This window comes from Anomaloglossus baeobatrachus, chromosome 9 (genome assembly GCF_048569485.1).
Source record: "Anomaloglossus baeobatrachus isolate aAnoBae1 chromosome 9, aAnoBae1.hap1, whole genome shotgun sequence".
Taxonomy (NCBI): Eukaryota; Metazoa; Chordata; class Amphibia; order Anura; family Aromobatidae; genus Anomaloglossus; species Anomaloglossus baeobatrachus.
The window spans coordinates 15,045,751-15,063,334 of record NC_134361.1 but is presented as its reverse complement, the minus strand read 5'-3'; the positions used below and the strand labels follow the sequence as shown (position 1 = coordinate 15,063,334).

The 17,584-nt window shown below is 47.3% G+C and overlaps 1 protein-coding gene across 3 annotated transcripts in view; it reads left to right on the top strand.

The window, feature by feature from the left end:
* LOC142250831 (connector enhancer of kinase suppressor of ras 2-like) overlaps positions 1–17,584 on the top strand; it is a 405,387-nt gene that overhangs the window by 156,702 nt on the left and 231,101 nt on the right. For all 3 annotated transcript variants that reach the window (XM_075323079.1, XM_075323076.1, XM_075323077.1), the window contains exon 2: positions 4,293–4,456. In XM_075323079.1, the coding sequence (XP_075179194.1) occupies positions 4,293–4,456 (164 nt within the window). The remainder of the gene's footprint in view (positions 1–4,292; positions 4,457–17,584) is intronic.

Below are 17,584 nucleotides of genomic sequence, written 5' to 3'. Positions count from 1 at the left end.
TTTTTTTTCAAACCTGCCTTTTGCACAGTCCTTTCTACTGTAGATGTGCTCTTTCTTTATGGAGTCCGGACTGCACCATGTGAATGTCTCTGAAGAAGATGGCGAGTAAAGAGTTATTGAATTTGAGTTTATTTTTCGGAGCCCCCCCCCCCCCCGCCGCCTCTTCACACAGGAGTGATCTGGAGTATCCTGTTGACATTATCTGGAACACGATTCTGATTTCAGCGGCGTCTCAGGAGGAGCGCAAGGAGAAGTGGAAACTCATTTTAAGAACTTTCATTAAATCACTAAATAGATTTCATTAATCACAGAATCATTTTTCAACAAATCTGAACCTAATAATTCTAATTCCGTTCATGTTCGTCTTGAACCACAAGAGGAGGCAGCACCCAAAACCCCCCAAAAAAATCATGAGCGGGGGCGGGGCTGACAACCGCTCACACAGGATATACAGGTTGGTTGTCAGCAGCTGTGCGGTTGGTGCTTTTATTGCATTTCCGATCTTTATTGAAAAGTTTATATTTTTATTTGTAACTAGTGAATTCCTAAATGAATATCCGGTATAAGTATGTGCCCCCTTTCCTCGTAGTATGTGCCCCCCTTTCTTCTAGTATGTGCCCCCCTTTCTCCTAGTATGTGCCCCCTTTCCTCCTAGTATGTGCCCCCCTTTCTCCTAGTATGTGCCCCCTTTCCTCGTAGTATGTGCCTCCTTTCCTCGTAGTATGTGCCCCCCTTTCTTCTAGTATGTGCCCCCCTTTCTCCTAGTATGTACCCCCTTTCCTCCTAGTATGTGCCCCCCTTTCTCCTAGTATGTGCCCCCTTTCTTCTAGTATGTGCCCCCCTTTCTTCTAGTATGTGCCCCCCTTTCTCCTAGTATGTGCCCCCCTTTCTCCTAGTATGTGCCCCCCTTTCTCCTATTATATGCCCCCCTTTCTCGTAGTATGTGCCCCCCTTCCTTGTAGTATGTGCCCCCCTTCCTTGTAGTATGTGCCCCCCTTCCTCTTAGTATGTGCCCCTCTTGCTCTTAGTATGTGCCCCCCTTCCTCGTAGTATGTGCCCCCCTTCCTCGTTGTTCTTTCTTTGGTTTGCAGCTGAACATAACCTGAGGGAATTGGGCTTATTTTTAGCTTTGTTCAGATTCATCATACAGACCTGCAGAGCATCGCCCCTCAGTCTCCTGATAGATACAGGGTAATACAGTATATCCTGCAGATTATTACATTAATAATCTCTACAGACCTGCAGAGCATCGCCCCTCAGTCTTCTGATAGATACAGGGTGATCTATCTTGCAGAGTATTACACCACTGATCTCTACAGACCTGCAGAACATCACTCCTCCACCTCCTGTCAGATACAGGGTGATATATTCTGCAGAGTATTACACCACTGATCTCTACAGATCTGCAGAACATTGCTCCTCTACCTCCTGTCAGATACAGGGTGATATATGCTGCAGAGTATTACACCACTGATCTCTACAGACCTGCAGAACATCACTCCTTCACCTCCTGTCAGATACAGGGTGATATATTCTGCAGAGTATTACACCACTGATCTCTACAGATCTGCAGAACATTGCTCCTCTACCTCCTGTCAGATACAGGGTGATATATTCTGCAGAGTATTACACCACTGATCTCTACAGACCTGCAGAACATCACTCCTCTACCTCCTGTCAGATACAGGGTGATATATGCTGCAGAGTATTACACCACTGATCTCTACAGACCTGCAGAACATCACTCCTTCACCTCCTGTCAGATACAGGGTGATATATTCTGCAGAGTATTACACCACTGATCTCTACAGATCTGCAGAACATTGCTCCTCTACCTCCTGTCAGATACAGGGTGATATATTCTGCAGAGTATTACACCACTGATCTCTACAGACCTGCAGAACATCACTCCTTCACCTCCTGTCAGATACAGGGTGATATATTCTGCAGAGTATTACACCACTGATCTCTACAGACCTGCAGAACATCACTCCTTCACCTCCTGTCAGATACAGGGTGATATATTCTGCAGAGTATTACACCACTGATCTCTACAGATCTGCAGAACATTGCTCCTCTACCTCCTGTCAGATACAGGGTGATATACTCTGCAGAGTATTACACCACTGATTTCTACAGATCTGCAGAACATCACTCCTCTACCTCCTGTCAGATACAGGGTGCTATATTCTGCAGAGTATTACACCTCTGATTTCTACAGTGCATCGCTCCTCTACCTCCTGTCAGATACAGGGTGATATACTCTGCAGAGTATTACACCACTGATTTCTACAGACCTGCAGAACATCACTTCTCCACCTCCTGTCAGATACAGGGTGCTATATTCTGCAGAGTATTACACCTCTGATTTCTACAGCGCATCACTCCTTCACCTCCTGTCAGATACAGGGTGCTATATTCTGCAGAGTATTACACCTCTGATTTCTACAGCGCATCACTCCTCCACCTCCTGTCAGATACAGGGTGATATATTCTGCAGAGTATTACACCACTGATCTCTACAGATCTGCAGAACATTGCTCCTCTACCTCCTGTCAGATACAGGGTGATATACTCTGCAGAGTATTACACCACTGATTTCTACAGCGCATCACTCCTCTACCTCCTGTCAGATACAGGGTGATATACTCTGCAGAGTATTACACCAGTGATTTCTACAGCGCATCGCTCCTTCACCTCCTGTCAGATACAGGGTGATATACTCTGCAGAGCATTACACCTCTGATTTCTACAGCGCATCGCTCCTCTACCTCCTGTCAGATACAGGGTGATATACTCTGCAGAGTATTACACCAGTGATTTCTACAGCGCATCACTCCTCCACCTCCTGTCAGATACAGGGTGCTATATTCTGCAGAGCATTACACCTCCGCCCTCTCTGCGGTGATCCCATGTTGGCGATGTGCCGTCTTTCTGGATACACCTGGTGTAGTTGTGTTTCTGCGCTTCTCTCCGGATGATCGGACTCATCTTCAGGACATTACTGTTTTCTGCTCCGCGGTCGCTGTCGCCGGTTCCTGCTGTTGTCACTCGCCGTCTTGTCTGCGCTATTAGGTAAATTTTCTGAGAATGGCGCTCTGGGGAGCTCAGAGGCACGAGCCATTAACCAGCCGGCTGAACGTGTGCTCCGCAGAGTGACGCAACCAGCACTCCCATCATCCACAGCGTGACAACACCAACAGCAGATCGGTTGTGTCTCCGTTTCGCCAGTGGGGTAATAGTCATGATCAAAATCTAAGACCCTTCAGTTACTTAACACTAATGCGGTGACATCACCACAGTAAGGGCTGTGACATCACCACAGAGAGGGCTGTGACATCACCACAGAGAGGGCAGTGACATCAGAGAGGGCGGTGACATCACATCAGAGAGGGCAGTGACATCACCACAGAGAGGGCAGTGACATCACCACAGAGAGGGCAGTGACATCACCACAGAGAGGGCAGTGACATCACCACAGAGAGGGCAGTGACATCACCACAGAGAGGGCAGTGACATCACCACAGAGAGGGCAGTGACATCACCACAGAGAGGGCGGTGACATCACATCAGAGAGGGCGGTGACATCACATCAGAGAGGGCAGTGACATCAGAGAGGGCGGTGACATCACATCAGAGAGGGCAGTGACATCACCACAGAGAGGGCAGTGACATCACCACAGAGAGGGCAGTGACATCACCACAGAGAGGGCAGTGACATCACCACAGAGAGGGCAGTGACATCACCACAGAGAGGGCAGTGACATCACCACAGAGAGGGCAGTGACATCACATCAATGAGGGCAGTGACATCACCACAGAGAGGGCAGTGACATCACATCAATGAGGGCAGTGACATCACCACAGAGAGGGCAGTGACATCACCACAGTAAGGCTGTGACATCACCACAGAGAGGGCAGTGACATCACTACAGTAAGGGCTGTGACATCACCACAGAGAGGGCGGTGACATCACCACAGAGAGGGCAGTGACATCACTACAGTAAGGGCTGTGACATCACCACAGAGAGGGCGGTGACATCACCACAGAGAGGGCAGTGACATCATCACAGAGAGGGCGGTGACATCACCACAGAGAGGGCAGTGACATCACCACAATCAGGGTGATGACATCACTTGACATCCTGTCCATGGCATTCCTGTGGGTCTTCGGTGATAAGACATTGCTGGGTGGAAGCACAGTATAATGAGCAGCTGCTATGTTGTCGTCTTTGTAGCTCGTCCACACATGGATGATGAGTCCTGATCTCCTTCTCTGATCTTCTTTGCAGGGTTGGACGATTGTTTGCAGCAATACATCAAAAACTTTGAGAGGGAAAAGATCAACGGGGAACAACTTCTGCACATCACCCACCAGGAGCTGGAGGAGCTGGGCGTCACCCGCATCGGGCACCAGGAGCTGATTCTGGAGGCGGTGGACCTGCTCTGTGCACTGGTAAGTGGCAACAAACCAGTCATCTGGGGACGTCCCCCGAGAATGCTGATGGGTCACATTGAGTTGCAGCAAACCAATCATCTGGGGGACGTCCCCCGCGGAGGCTGATTAACACTGATTGGCAACAAACCAGTCATCTGGGGACGTCCCCCGCAGAGCCTGATGGGCAACACTGAGTGGCAGCAAATCAGTCATCTGGGGGACGTCCCCCGCAGAGCCTGATGGGTAACACTGAGTGGCAACAAACCAGTCATCTGGGGACGTCCCCCGCAGAGCCTGATGGGCAACACTGAGTGGCAGCAAATCAGTCATCTGGGGGACGTCCCCCGCGGAGCCTGATGGGTAACACTGAGTGGCAACAAACCAGTCATCTGGGGGACGTCCCCCGCGGAGCCTGATGGGTAACACTGAGTGGCAACAAACCAGTCATCTGGGGGACGTCCCCCCGCGGAGCCTGATGGGTAACACTGAGTGCACCGAGGGGTATCATTGACAATGGTGGAGAGAGCAAAGAGACTGGATAATAAATATGGGTTGGTAATGTTGGGGGTGGTAGTGTTCTATGTATAGTATACTGTATCAGGTCCATTGATCGGGTGATGTTGGGGGTTGTAGTGCTCTATGTATAGTGTACTGTATCAGGTCCATTGATCGGGTGATGTTGGGGGTTGTAGTGCTCTATGTATAGTACACTGTATCAGGTCCATTGGTCGGGTGATGTTGGGGGTGGTAGTGTTCTATGTATAGTGTACTGTATCAGGTCCATTGATCGGGTGATGTTGGGGGTTGTAGTGCTCTATGTATAGTACACTGTATCAGGTCCATTGGTCGGGTGATGTTGGGGGTGGTAGTGTTCTATGTATAGTGTACTGTATCAGGTCCATTGATCGGGTGATGTTGGAGGTTGTAGTGCTCTATGTATAGTATACTGTATCAGGTCCATTGATCGGGTGATGTTGGGGGTTGTAGTGCTCTATGTATCATGCATTGTATCAGGTCCATTGGTCGGGTGATGTTGGGGGTTCTAGTATTCTATGTATTGTGCATTGTATCAGGTCCATTGGTCGGGTGATGTTGGGGGTTGTAGTGCTCTATGTATCATGCATTGTATCAGGTCCATTGGTCGGGTGATGTTGGGGGTTGTAGTATTCTATGTATTGTGCATTGTATCAGGTCCATTGGTCGGGTGATGTTGGAGGTTGTAGTGTTCTATGTATCATGCATTGTATCAGGTCCATTGGTCGGGTGATGTTGGGGGTTGTAGTGTTCTATGTATAGTGTACTGTATCAGGTCCATTGATCGGGTGATGTTGGAGGTTGTAGTGCTCTATGTATAGTATACTGTATCAGGTCCATTGATCGGGTGATGTTGCGGGTTGTAGTGCTCTATGTATCATGCATTGTATCAGGTCCATTGGTCGGGTGATGTTGGGGGTTCTAGTATTCTATGTATTGTGCATTGTATCAGGTCCATTGGTCGGGTGATGTTGGGGGTTGTAGTATTCTATGTATTGTGCATTGTATCAGGTCCATTGGTCGGATGATGTTGGGGGTTGTAGTATTCTATGTATCGTGCATTGTATCAGGTCCATTGGTCGGGTGATGTTGGGGGTTCTAGTATTCTATGTATTGTGCATTGTATCAGGTCCATTGGTCGGGTGATGTTGGGGGTTGTAGTGCTCTATGTATCATGCATTGTATCAGGTCCATTGGTCGGGTGATGTTGGGGGTTGTAGTGTTCTATGTATTCTGCACTGTATCAGGTCCATTGGTCGGGTGATGTTGGGGGTTGTAGTATTCTATGTATTCTGCATTGTATCAGGTCCATTGGTCGGGTGATGTTGGGGGTTGTAGTATTCTATGTATTGTGCATTGTATCAGGTCCATTGGTCGGGTGATGTTGGGGGTTGTAGTGCTCTATGTATCATGCATTGTATCAGGTCCATTGGTCGGGTGATGTTGGGGGTTGTAGTATTCTATGTATCGTGCATTGTATCAGGTCCATTGGTCGGGTGATGTTGGGGGTTGTAGTGTTCTATGTATTCTGAATTGTATCAGGTCCATTGGTCGGCTGATGTTGATGGTTGTAGTGTTCTATGTATTCTGCACTGTATCAGGTCCATTGGTTGGGTGATGTTGGGGGTTGTAGTGCTCTATGTATTCTGCATTGTATCAGGTCCATTGGTTGGGTGATGTTGGGGGTTGTAGTGCTCTATGTATTCTGCACTGTATCAGGTCCATTGGTTGGATAATGTTGGGGGTTGTAGTGCTCTATGTATTGTGCATTGAATCAGGTCCATTGGTCGGGTGATGTTGGGGGTTGTAGTGTTCTATGTATCATGCATTGTATCAGGTCCATTGGTCGGGTGATGTTGGAGGTTGTAGTGCTCTATGTATAGTGTACTGTATCAGGTCCATTGGTCGGGTGATGTTGGGGGTTGTAGTGCTCTATGTATAGTGTACTGTATCAGGTCCATTGGTCGGGTGATGTTCGGGGTTGTAGTGTTCTATGTATTGTGCATTGTATCAGGTCCATTGGTTGGGTGATGTTGGGGGTTGTAGTGCTCTATGTATAGTGCATTGTATCAGGTCCATTGGTCGGGTGATGTTGGGGGTTGTAGTGCTCTATGTATCCTGCATTGTATCAGGTCCATTGGTCGGGTGATGTTGGGGGTTGTAGTGCTCTATGTATAGTGTACTGTATCAGGTCCATTGGTCGGGTGATGTTGGGGGTTGTAGTGCTCTATGTATAGTGTACTGTATCAGGTCCATTGGTCGGGTGATGTTGGGGGTTGTAGTGTTCTATGTATTGTGCACTGTATCAGGTCCATTGGTTGGGTGATGTTGGGGGTTGTAGTGCTCTATGTATCCTGCATTGTATCAGGTCCATTGGTCGGGTGATGTTGGGGGTTGTAGTGCTCTATGTATAGTGTACTGTATCAGGTCCATTGGTCGGGTGATGTTGGGGGTTGTAGTGTTCTATGTATTGTGCACTGTATCAGGTCCATTGGTCGGGTGATGTTGGGGGTTGTAGTGCTCTATGTATAGTGTACTGTATCAGGTCCATTGGTTGGGTGATGTTGGGGGTTGTAGTGTTCTATGTATTGTGCATTGTATCAGGTCCATTGGTCGGGTGATGTTGGGGGTTGTAGTGTTCTATGTATCCTGCATTGTATCAGGTCCATTGGTCGGGTGATGTTGGGGGTTGTAGTGCTCTATGTATTGTGCATTGTATCAGGTCCATTGGTCGGGTGATGTTGGGGGTTGTAGTGTTCTATGTATCCTGCATTGTATCAGGTCCATTGGTCGGGTGATGTTGGGGGTTGTAGTGCTCTATGTATAGTGTACTGTATCAGGTCCATTGGTTGGGTGATGTTGGGGGTTGTAGTGTTCTATGTATCCTGCATTGTATCAGGTCCATTGGTCGGGTGATGTTGGGGGTTGTAGTGCTCTATGTATAGTATACTGTATCAGGTCCATTGGTCGGGTGATGTTGGGGGTTGTAGTGTTCTATGTATTGTGCACTGTATCAGGTCCATTGGTCGGGTGATGTTGGGGGTTGTACTGCTCTATGTATTCTTCATTGTATCAGGTCCATTGGTCGGGTGATGTTGGGGGTTGTAGTGCTCTATGTATCATGCATTGGTCGGGTGATGTTGGGGGTTGTAGTGCTCTATGTATAGTATACTGTATCAGGTCCATTGGTCGGGTGATGTTGGGGGTTGTACTGCTCTATGTATTGTGCACTGTATCAGGTCCATTGGTCGGGTGATGTTGGGGGTTGTAGTGCTCTATGTATTGTGCACTGTATTAGGTCCATTGGCCGGGTGATGTTGGGGGTTGTAGTGTTCTATGTATTGTGCACTGTATCAGGTCCATTGGTCGGGTGATGTTGGGGGTTGTAGTGCTCTATGTATCGTGCATTGTATCAGGTCCATTGGTCGGGTGATGTTGGGGGTTGTAGTGCTCTATGTATAGTATACTGTATCAGGTCCATTGGTCGGGTGATGTTGGGGGTTGTACTGCTCTATGTATTGTGCACTGTATCAGGTCCATTGGTCGGGTGATGTTGGGGGTTGTAGTGCTCTATGTATTGTGCACTGTATTAGGTCCATTGGCCGGGTGATGTTGGGGGTTGTAGTGCTCTATGTATTCTTCATTGTATCAGGTCCATTGGTCGGGTGATGTTGGGGGTTGTAGTGCTCTATGTATCATGCATTGGTCGGGTGATGTTGGGGGTTGTAGTGCTCTATGTATAGTATACTGTATCAGGTCCATTGGTCGGGTGATGTTGGGGGTTGTACTGCTCTATGTATTGTGCACTGTATCAGGTCCATTGGTCGGGTGATGTTGGGGGTTGTAGTGCTCTATGTATTGTGCACTGTATCAGGTCCATTGGTCGGGTGATGTTGGGGGTTGTAGTGCTCTATGTATTCTTCATTGTATCAGGTCCATTGGTCGGGTGATGTTGGGGGTTGTAGTGCTCTATGTATCATGCATTGGTCGGGTGATGTTGGGGGTTGTAGTGCTCTATGTATAGTATACTGTATCAGGTCCATTGGTCGGGTGATGTTGGGGGTTGTACTGCTCTATGTATTGTGCACTGTATCAGGTCCATTGGTCGGGTGATGTTGGGGGTTGTACTGCTCTATGTATTCTTCATTGTATCAGGTCCATTGGTCGGGTGATGTTGGGGGTTGTAGTGCTCTATGTATCATGCATTGGTCGGGTGATGTTGGGGGTTGTAGTGCTCTATGTATAGTATACTGTATCAGGTCCATTGGTCGGGTGATGTTGGGGGTTGTAGTGTTCTATGTATTGTGCACTGTATCAGGTCCATTGGTCGGGTGATGTTGGGGGTTGTACTGCTCTATGTATTCTTCATTGTATCAGGTCCATTGGTCGGGTGATGTTGGGGGTTGTAGTGCTCTATGTATTGTGCACTGTATCAGGTCCATTGGTCGGGTGATGTTGGGGGTTGTAGTGCTCTATGTATCGTGCATTGTATCAGGTCCATTGGTCGGGTGATGTTGGGGGTTGTAGTGCTCTATGTATAGTATACTGTATCAGGTCCATTGGTCGGGTGATGTTGGGGGTTGTAGTGTTCTATGTATTGTGCACTGTATCAGGTCCATTGGTCGGGTGATGTTGGGGGTTGTAGTGCTCTATGTATTCTTCATTGTATCAGGTCCATTGGTCGGGTGATGTTGGGGGTTGTAGTGTCCTTGTACAGATGACATTATACACCATGTATACACGCCCGGTCACAGATCCATGGTATTGTATTCCGCTTCCCCGGACACAATATGTAACAATGTCATTACAGCACATCGCAGTCGCTCCTTTACACCAAGGTCTTTCAGGACAAGACGTGGATCTTGTGCGCGGCTATTTTTAGTCGGCTGCGCTTGCAGTTTTATTTATAGGAGAATATTAGACATGTAATTTAGCCGCGTCTCGGTCAGTCAGCCGCTCTGCGCAGAACGCGCAGGAAGTGAAGCCGCGTCCGGCCCCGATGCGTCTCCTCTATAATTCAGGGCTGGGTGTAAATGATAAGAAAATCACTGTAATTCATAGAGCTGCACTGCAGCACGCAGCAGAATAATGTGATGCCATCAGGGGCTGATAACAGAGAGCAAATGACAGGCTAGATCATTTACCCCTACAATTCACAGCGGAGGTCCGGTGATCACTTATGTGCGGTGCATTATTCAGGACAGACGTAACACTGGAAATAAGGACGGACATCGTGACACAGAGCGGAAGAGAATGATGAATGTTTCCACCAGTAGGATTGTCATACAGTGCCGAAATCACGGATGAAAGTACCAAGATCAGACTATGGGTCAGAGAAAATCACACACAGCAAAAAAAAGTACACCCGGATCCGAAACACTGAGGACACTCTGATCCGAAACACTAAGGACACTCGGATCCCGAACACTGAAGACACTCGGATCCGAAACACTAAGGACACTCGGATCCGAAACACTGAGGATACTCTGATACGAAACACTGAGGACACTCGGATCCGAAACACTGAGGACACTCAGATCCGAAACACTAAGGACACTCAGATCTGAAACGCTAAGGACACTCTGATCCGAAACACTGAGGACACTCTGATACGAAACACTGAGGACACTCGGATCCGAAACACTGAGGACACTCGGATCCGAAACACTAAGGACACTCAGATCTGAAACGCTAAGGACACTCTGATCCAAAACACTGAGGACACTCAGATCCAAAACACTGAGGACGCTCAGATCCAAAACACTGAGGAGACTCTGATCCGAACCACTGAGGACACTCGGATCCGAAACACTGAGGACACTCGGATCCAAAACACTGAGGACACTCGGATCCAAAACACTGAGGACGCTCGGATCCGAACCACTGAGGACACTCGGATCCGAAACACTGAGGACACTCGGATCCGAAACACTGAGGACACTCTGATCCGAAACATTGAGGACACTCTGATCCGAAACATTGAGGACACTCTGATCCGAAACACTGAGGACACTCGGATCCGAAACACTGAGGACACTCGGATCCGAAACACTGAGGACACTCGGATCCAAAACACTGAGGACACTCGGATCCGAAACACTGAGGACACTCAGATCTGAAACACTAAGGACACTCGGATCCTGAACACTGAGGACACTCGGATCCGAAACACTGAGGACACTCGGATCCGAAACACTGAGGACGCTTGTATCCGAAACACTGAGGGCACTGGAAGCAATGAGGCACAGCTTTCCCCAATTGGGCAATAATCCTAATATTAATACCAGGCAGATAGAAGAACAGGATCAGGACTTGATGGAGAAGAAGGAGTAAGGGGTGTAAGTTTGTGCTTCTTCCCATTGGGACGTGACGTATGACCGGAGCTTGGGGCTTTATAAGGTAGAAAGCTGAGTAACCATCACAATAAGGGCAGGGACATTGAGGGATCCTTGTAACCCTCCGATTTCTGATGGATCCTTTTCATCCTTCTGCAGTAAGATATTTAGGGGGTCATTTTTCTTCGTTTAGAGGTGATAGTTGAGAAGGAGACCGGCAGATTTGGGCAATCATTTTTCAATGCGTTTCTGAATATCCAGATTGGGGCGGCACAATATACTCCTCCTATAAAGAATCATTTGACTTCAGTGTTCCTTGCATTTCTTGCAGCTCCCAGGCTCTGACGTCTTCGGTTTTCCGTACAATGCCCCGGCAGCAGGGCCCCTATATAGCAGAGCCCTTATAGAGCGGAGCCCTGGAGCGAGCGGCGCCTCCGTGCCCTGTGCACCCATCTTGCCTTGTGCCACTATTATCCTGCACCTAATGGTCATTGCATAAAATAAATCATTTACAGCGGAGAGCCGGGGTCCGGGGAAGCCGGAGGCTCTTATTCTACTTATCACTAATGCAGCGCAATTCTGCAAATGGGGAACACTTAGAACATTGACCTGACGCACGGGAGATCACGGGGCAGAAAACTGAGCTCTGTCGTATATTGCCATCAGATTATACTAAAAACTAGAAAGTAATATCCGTGGAAACATAATGTGCCGGTGCCGACTGAGCCCTGCCTGTGAGGGGTACATCGGCCTTTACCCATGTCTCTTATGGCCCTGTCTATAGGGGGCAGTCTACACCAGGAAGCTCAGGATGATCAGAGATATCAACCCATTGACTCCAGATGATTTCATAATTTATATTATTTATAGTCAATTGAAGATCAATTGTTTTACTGATGTGCAGCTCTGGAGTATAATACAGGAGGTAACTCCGGATCAGTAATGTAATGTATGTACACAGTGACTGCACCAGCAGAATAGTGAGTGCAGCTCTGAAGTATAATACAGGAAGTAACTCAGGATCAGTAATGTAATGTATGTACACAGTGACTGCACCAGCAGATTAGTGAGTGCAGCTCTGGAGTGTAATACAGGAGGTAACTCAGGATCAGTAATATAATGTGCAGGATGATCAGAGATGTCAACCCATTGACTCCAGATGACTTTATAATTTATATTATTTATAGTCAATTGAAGATCAATTGTTTTACTGATGTGCAGCTCTGAAGTATAATACAGGAGGTAAGTCAGGATCAGTAATGTAATGTATGTACACAGTGACTGCACCAGCAGAATAGTGAGTGCAGCTCTGGAGTATAATACAGGATATAACTCAGGATCAGTAATATAATGTACTAGCTGTACTACCCGGCTTCGCCCGGGTTAATAACTGCTGTTAACAAAATAGAATGTATTAACAAAAATGTATTCTGCACACAAACAAATAGATAGAAATGTAATTATAATGTCTGTCTCCCCCTCTGTATATATCTCTGTCTCTCTATCTCTTTGTCTGTCTCTTTGTCTGTCTGTCTCTGACTGTCTCTGTCTCTTTCTCCGTCTGTCTCAATCTCTTTCCCTGTCTGTCTATCTATCTCTGTCACTTTCCCTGTCTGTCTCTTTCCCTCTGTATCTTTCCCTCTCTTTCCCTCTGTCTCTTTCCCTGTGTCTGTCTCTTTGTCTGTCTCTTACCCTGTCTGTCTCTTTCCTCTCTTTCCCTGTTTGTCTGTTTCCCTGTGTCTGTCTCTGTCTCTTTGTCTGTGTCTATCTCTTTACCTGTCTGTCTGTCTCTTAACCTATCTCTCTCTTTCCCTCTCTGTCTCTTTCCCTCTGTCTCTTTCCCTGTGTCTGTCTCTTTACCTGTCTTTGTCTGTCTCTTACCCTGTCTGTCTCTTTCCCTCTCTTTCCCTGTTTTTGTTTCCCTGTATCTGTCTCTGTCTCTTTGTCTGTCTCTTTACCTGTCTGTGTCTCTTTCCTTGTCAGTCTGTCTCTTTGTCTGTGTCTGTCTCTTTGTGTCTGTCTCTTACCCTGTCTATGTCTGTTTCTTTCCCTGTCTGTGTCTGCCTCTTTCCCTGTCTGTGTCTGCCTCTTTCCCTGTCTGTGTCTGTCTCTTTCCCTGTCTGTCTGTCTCTTTCCCTGGCTGCATTGTGACACGCCAACATTCCATATAAGGGCGTGGCTGCGCATTCTTCTGAAGTTCTGGCTGCACTGTGGCTCCCAGCTCCATTCGCTTTAATGGAGGCAGGTTTTTTGGTGAATAACTGTAAAGAGCGGGGTTAAAATTTCCCCTCAAAACATAGCCTATGACGCTCTCGGGGTCCAGAAGTGTGAGTGTGCAAATTTTTGTGGCTGTAGCTGCAACGGTACAGATGCCAATCTCGGACACACACACATACACACACACATACACACATTCAGCTTTATATATTAGATGTACACAGTGACTGCAACAGCAGAATAGTGAGTGCAGCTCTGGAATATAATACAGGAGGTAACTCAGGATCAGTAATGTATGTATACAGTGACTGCACCAGCAGAATAGTGAGTTCAGCTCTGGAGTATAATACAGGAGGTAACTCAGGATCAGTAATGTAATGTATGTACACAGTAACTGCACCAGCAGAATAGTGAGTCTCAGGATCAGTACAGAGTCAGTAATGTATGTACACAGTGATTGCACCAGCAGAATAGTGAGTGCAGCTGTGGAGTATAATAGAGGATGTAACTCAGGTTCAGTAAAGAACCAGTAATGTAATGTATGTACACAATGACTGCACTAGCAGAATAGTGATTGCAGCTCTGGAGTATAATACAGGAGGAAACTCAGGATCAGTAATGTAATGTATGTACACAGTGACTGCACCAGCAGAATAGTGAGTGCAGCTGTGGAGTATAATACAGGAGGTAACTCAGGATCAGTAATGTAATATATGAACTCAGTGACTGCACCAGCAGAATAGTGAGTGCAGCTCTGGAGTATAATACAGGAGGTAACTCAGTAATGTAATGTATGTGTACAGTGGCTGATTATGATTTATACTTTAATAATAAGACTCTAAGCTTTACATTACCTGTTGTTCTTCTTGTACATTCTGCCAGAATTTGAGTGCATGTCACGGGTTGTGAGGGGATGACAGGGGAACCTGGGCTCCTAAACTGTCCCTCAGGCTAGGTGGGCCCTAGCTGCTGTCCCTGATCCCAGAGATACGTCTAATGGTGACAATGTCTGGGCTGCCTTCCTTACCCTGCTCCTGTACAGCCCTGATCTCATACCCCCTCGCCCTCTGCCCAGGAGAGGACCAAGACAGGAGTGGTAGAATCCCCAGAAAAGGACAAACAGGAGAAACCAAACCTCAATCACACAGCTCACACACAGAGGTACTAGACAACATGTGATAAGACGGAAAATAAGAGCAGGGAGGAAACAATGAGAAGACAAGAGAACTCCACGACAACTCCACGAACAAAGTAATAGAATCACCCGCAGGGCTGGGATACAAGAGCTCATGGACCTGTGTAGCTACACCTATAGTCGGCATGGGAAGACCGGCTCCTCAACAGTAAAAAGGTGGGGAGCAGCTGTGAAAGGTCTCCTACAACATGTGATCCTGGAGGTGACCAGAAGGCTAGCAGAAATGAACTCCTGCAAGCCCGATCACTAATGAGAAAACATCTAGTCACCGCCCGAGCCTGGCTGTGCAACTCAGAAGCACCAAAAGAGGCATAGCGAGGAGTGTCAGTCTGTAGTGTGAACAGCGTCTGATGCCGCCATGACACCGTGTGACAGCGCAGCTCCGAATTACTCCAGTGTGTACAGGCCCTCACCATAAAGAGGGGAATACTCACACTCTGAGCTTCCTGTGAAGTCCTTCATGAATTGTGCATGTTTTAAGAGCAGTTTTGATTTAAAACACAAATGACAGGTTCAGAACATTCATGACAATCTCTTCAGAGGCAATGGTAGCGTTATCACTAACGACAGAAGAATCTGGTGCCTGTCTCCCCTGCGCTCCATGGACATGACTCCTGTGTGCCGAAAATGGGGATCACACGAACTGCTGCTCTAGATAATAGCAGAAATATGCCTCCTGTTCTGAGCCCTGTACTTATACTCAAATTGTGACTGCACCAGCAGAATAGTGAGTGCAGCTCTGGAGTATGATACAGGAGGTAACTCAGCATCAATAATGTATGTACACAGTGACTGCACCAGCAGAATAGTGAGTGCAGCTCTGGAGTATAATACAGGAGGTAACTCAGGATCAGTAATGTAATGTATGTACACAGTGACTGCACCAGCAGAATAGTGAGTGCAGCTCTGGAGTATGATACAGGAGGTAACTCAGCATCAATAATGTATGTACACAGTGACTGCACCAGCAGAATAGTGAGTGCAGCTCTGGAGTATAATACAGGAGGTAACTCAGGATCAGTAATGTAATGTATGTACACAGTGACTGCACCAGCAGAATAGTGAGTGCAGCTCTGGAGAATAATACAGGAGGTAACTCAGGATCAGTGCAGGATCAGTAATGTAATGTATGTAAACATTGACTGCACCAGCAGAATAGTGAGTGCAGCTTTGGAGTATAATACAGGCGGTAACTCAGGATCAGTAATGTATGTACACAGTGACTGCACCAGCAGAATAGTGAGTGCAGCTCTGGAGTATAATACAGGAGGTAACTCAGGATCAGTAATGTAATGTATGTACACAGTGACTGCACCAGCAGAATAGTGAGTGCAGCTCTGGAGTATAATACAGGAGGTAACTCAGGATCAGTAATGTAATGTATGTACACAGTGACTCCACCAGCAGAATAGTGAGTGCAGCTCTGGAGCATATTACAGTAGGTGACACAGGATCAGTAATGTTTGTGTACAGTGACTCCGCTGATTATGATGGATATGTCTATAATAAGCCTATACGCTTTACGTTACAGGCGGTTCTTCTTGTACATTCAGCCAGAATTTGTTGTGAATGTGTTTGGATATAAACAATTACTGTTTTTTCCCGTGCGACGTATTTCAGATAAAACAGAACCCGTCATTTTCACAGCTGCTAAACTATAACTGGAAAATTCTTGGAAGAACTATTATCATCCTCTGGCTGCTCCTCGTTCTGTCCCTCCCAGACAAAGGTGATGTGTGGAACATGCGGGGAATCACAATGCCGGGATATTGTCAGGCCGGCGCTCACAGCCATGTGCATCACAGCCGTCCTCCAGAACGTGCCGAGAACACGGGGTCACCAGGGCTAAACATGAGCCCCGGACACCCAGGAACAGCGGGAGATGGAGGGGGGCACTGTCCATTATATATTTAGCAATTCGGGGGCAGCCATATCATTGGTGCAACCTGTGCAGCTGCACAGCCAGGAGGTCAGGGGGCCACATGCACCCCCAAAGCAGGTGGAATTGTGCATTATTATGAGATAGTGGGCTGCACAGGGCCCATATACTGCTCCTGCTCAGGGCCCTCTTCAGTCTGTGTCCACCAGTGAGGAAGATGTGTATTATATACAGTAATTCTGCCCTAATAATAGTGTTCTACAGGCCTCAAGTAAAACTGCCTCACTTTGACCACATAACACCGTCATACAGTGTCCAGAAAATCAAGGTATTCAAAATTGTGCTCTCCTAGTGTGCTCACATATTGCTGCAATCTAACAGTGCTGCCATAGTGCAGACACAGAACATCACCTATCTTTAAAAATTAGCAAAGTGGGACAGATTCAACGTAACTGTGCTAAGCCAGTACCCGCCCTCGCCCTGTTCTTTACATGGGTCCACACAAAGATATTGTCCCAGTGAGGCCTGTGACGGGTCCTTCTCCGATATCACACAATCAACAGAGCGAGAGATGAGTGAGCAATCCAAGAATATTTATTCTAAGCGAATCAAACGGTCCATAAAATAATCCACCACACAAAGGGTAAAATAGTCCAGAAACACGAATATAGTCTAGTAAGCGATAAATGTCCCAGGAGGTTAATCATAATCCTCCAGCGGTCCTTTTCCAGGGAAATCAGCCTCTCCTCAGAGGATCAATCTTAGGCCGGTGTCTCACTTGCGATTGCCTCGCGTGTATCTCGCGCGAGTTTCGTGTTGCATCACTCGGCACGGACTCACACTCTCCTCACAGGAGCGGGTCGGTAGCATGCATCTCTATACAGCTGAGACGCTCCTGTGAGCAGAGTGTGAGTCCGTGCCAAGTGATGCAGCACGAAACTCACGCGAGATACACGCGAGGCACTTGCAAGTGGGACACCGGCCTA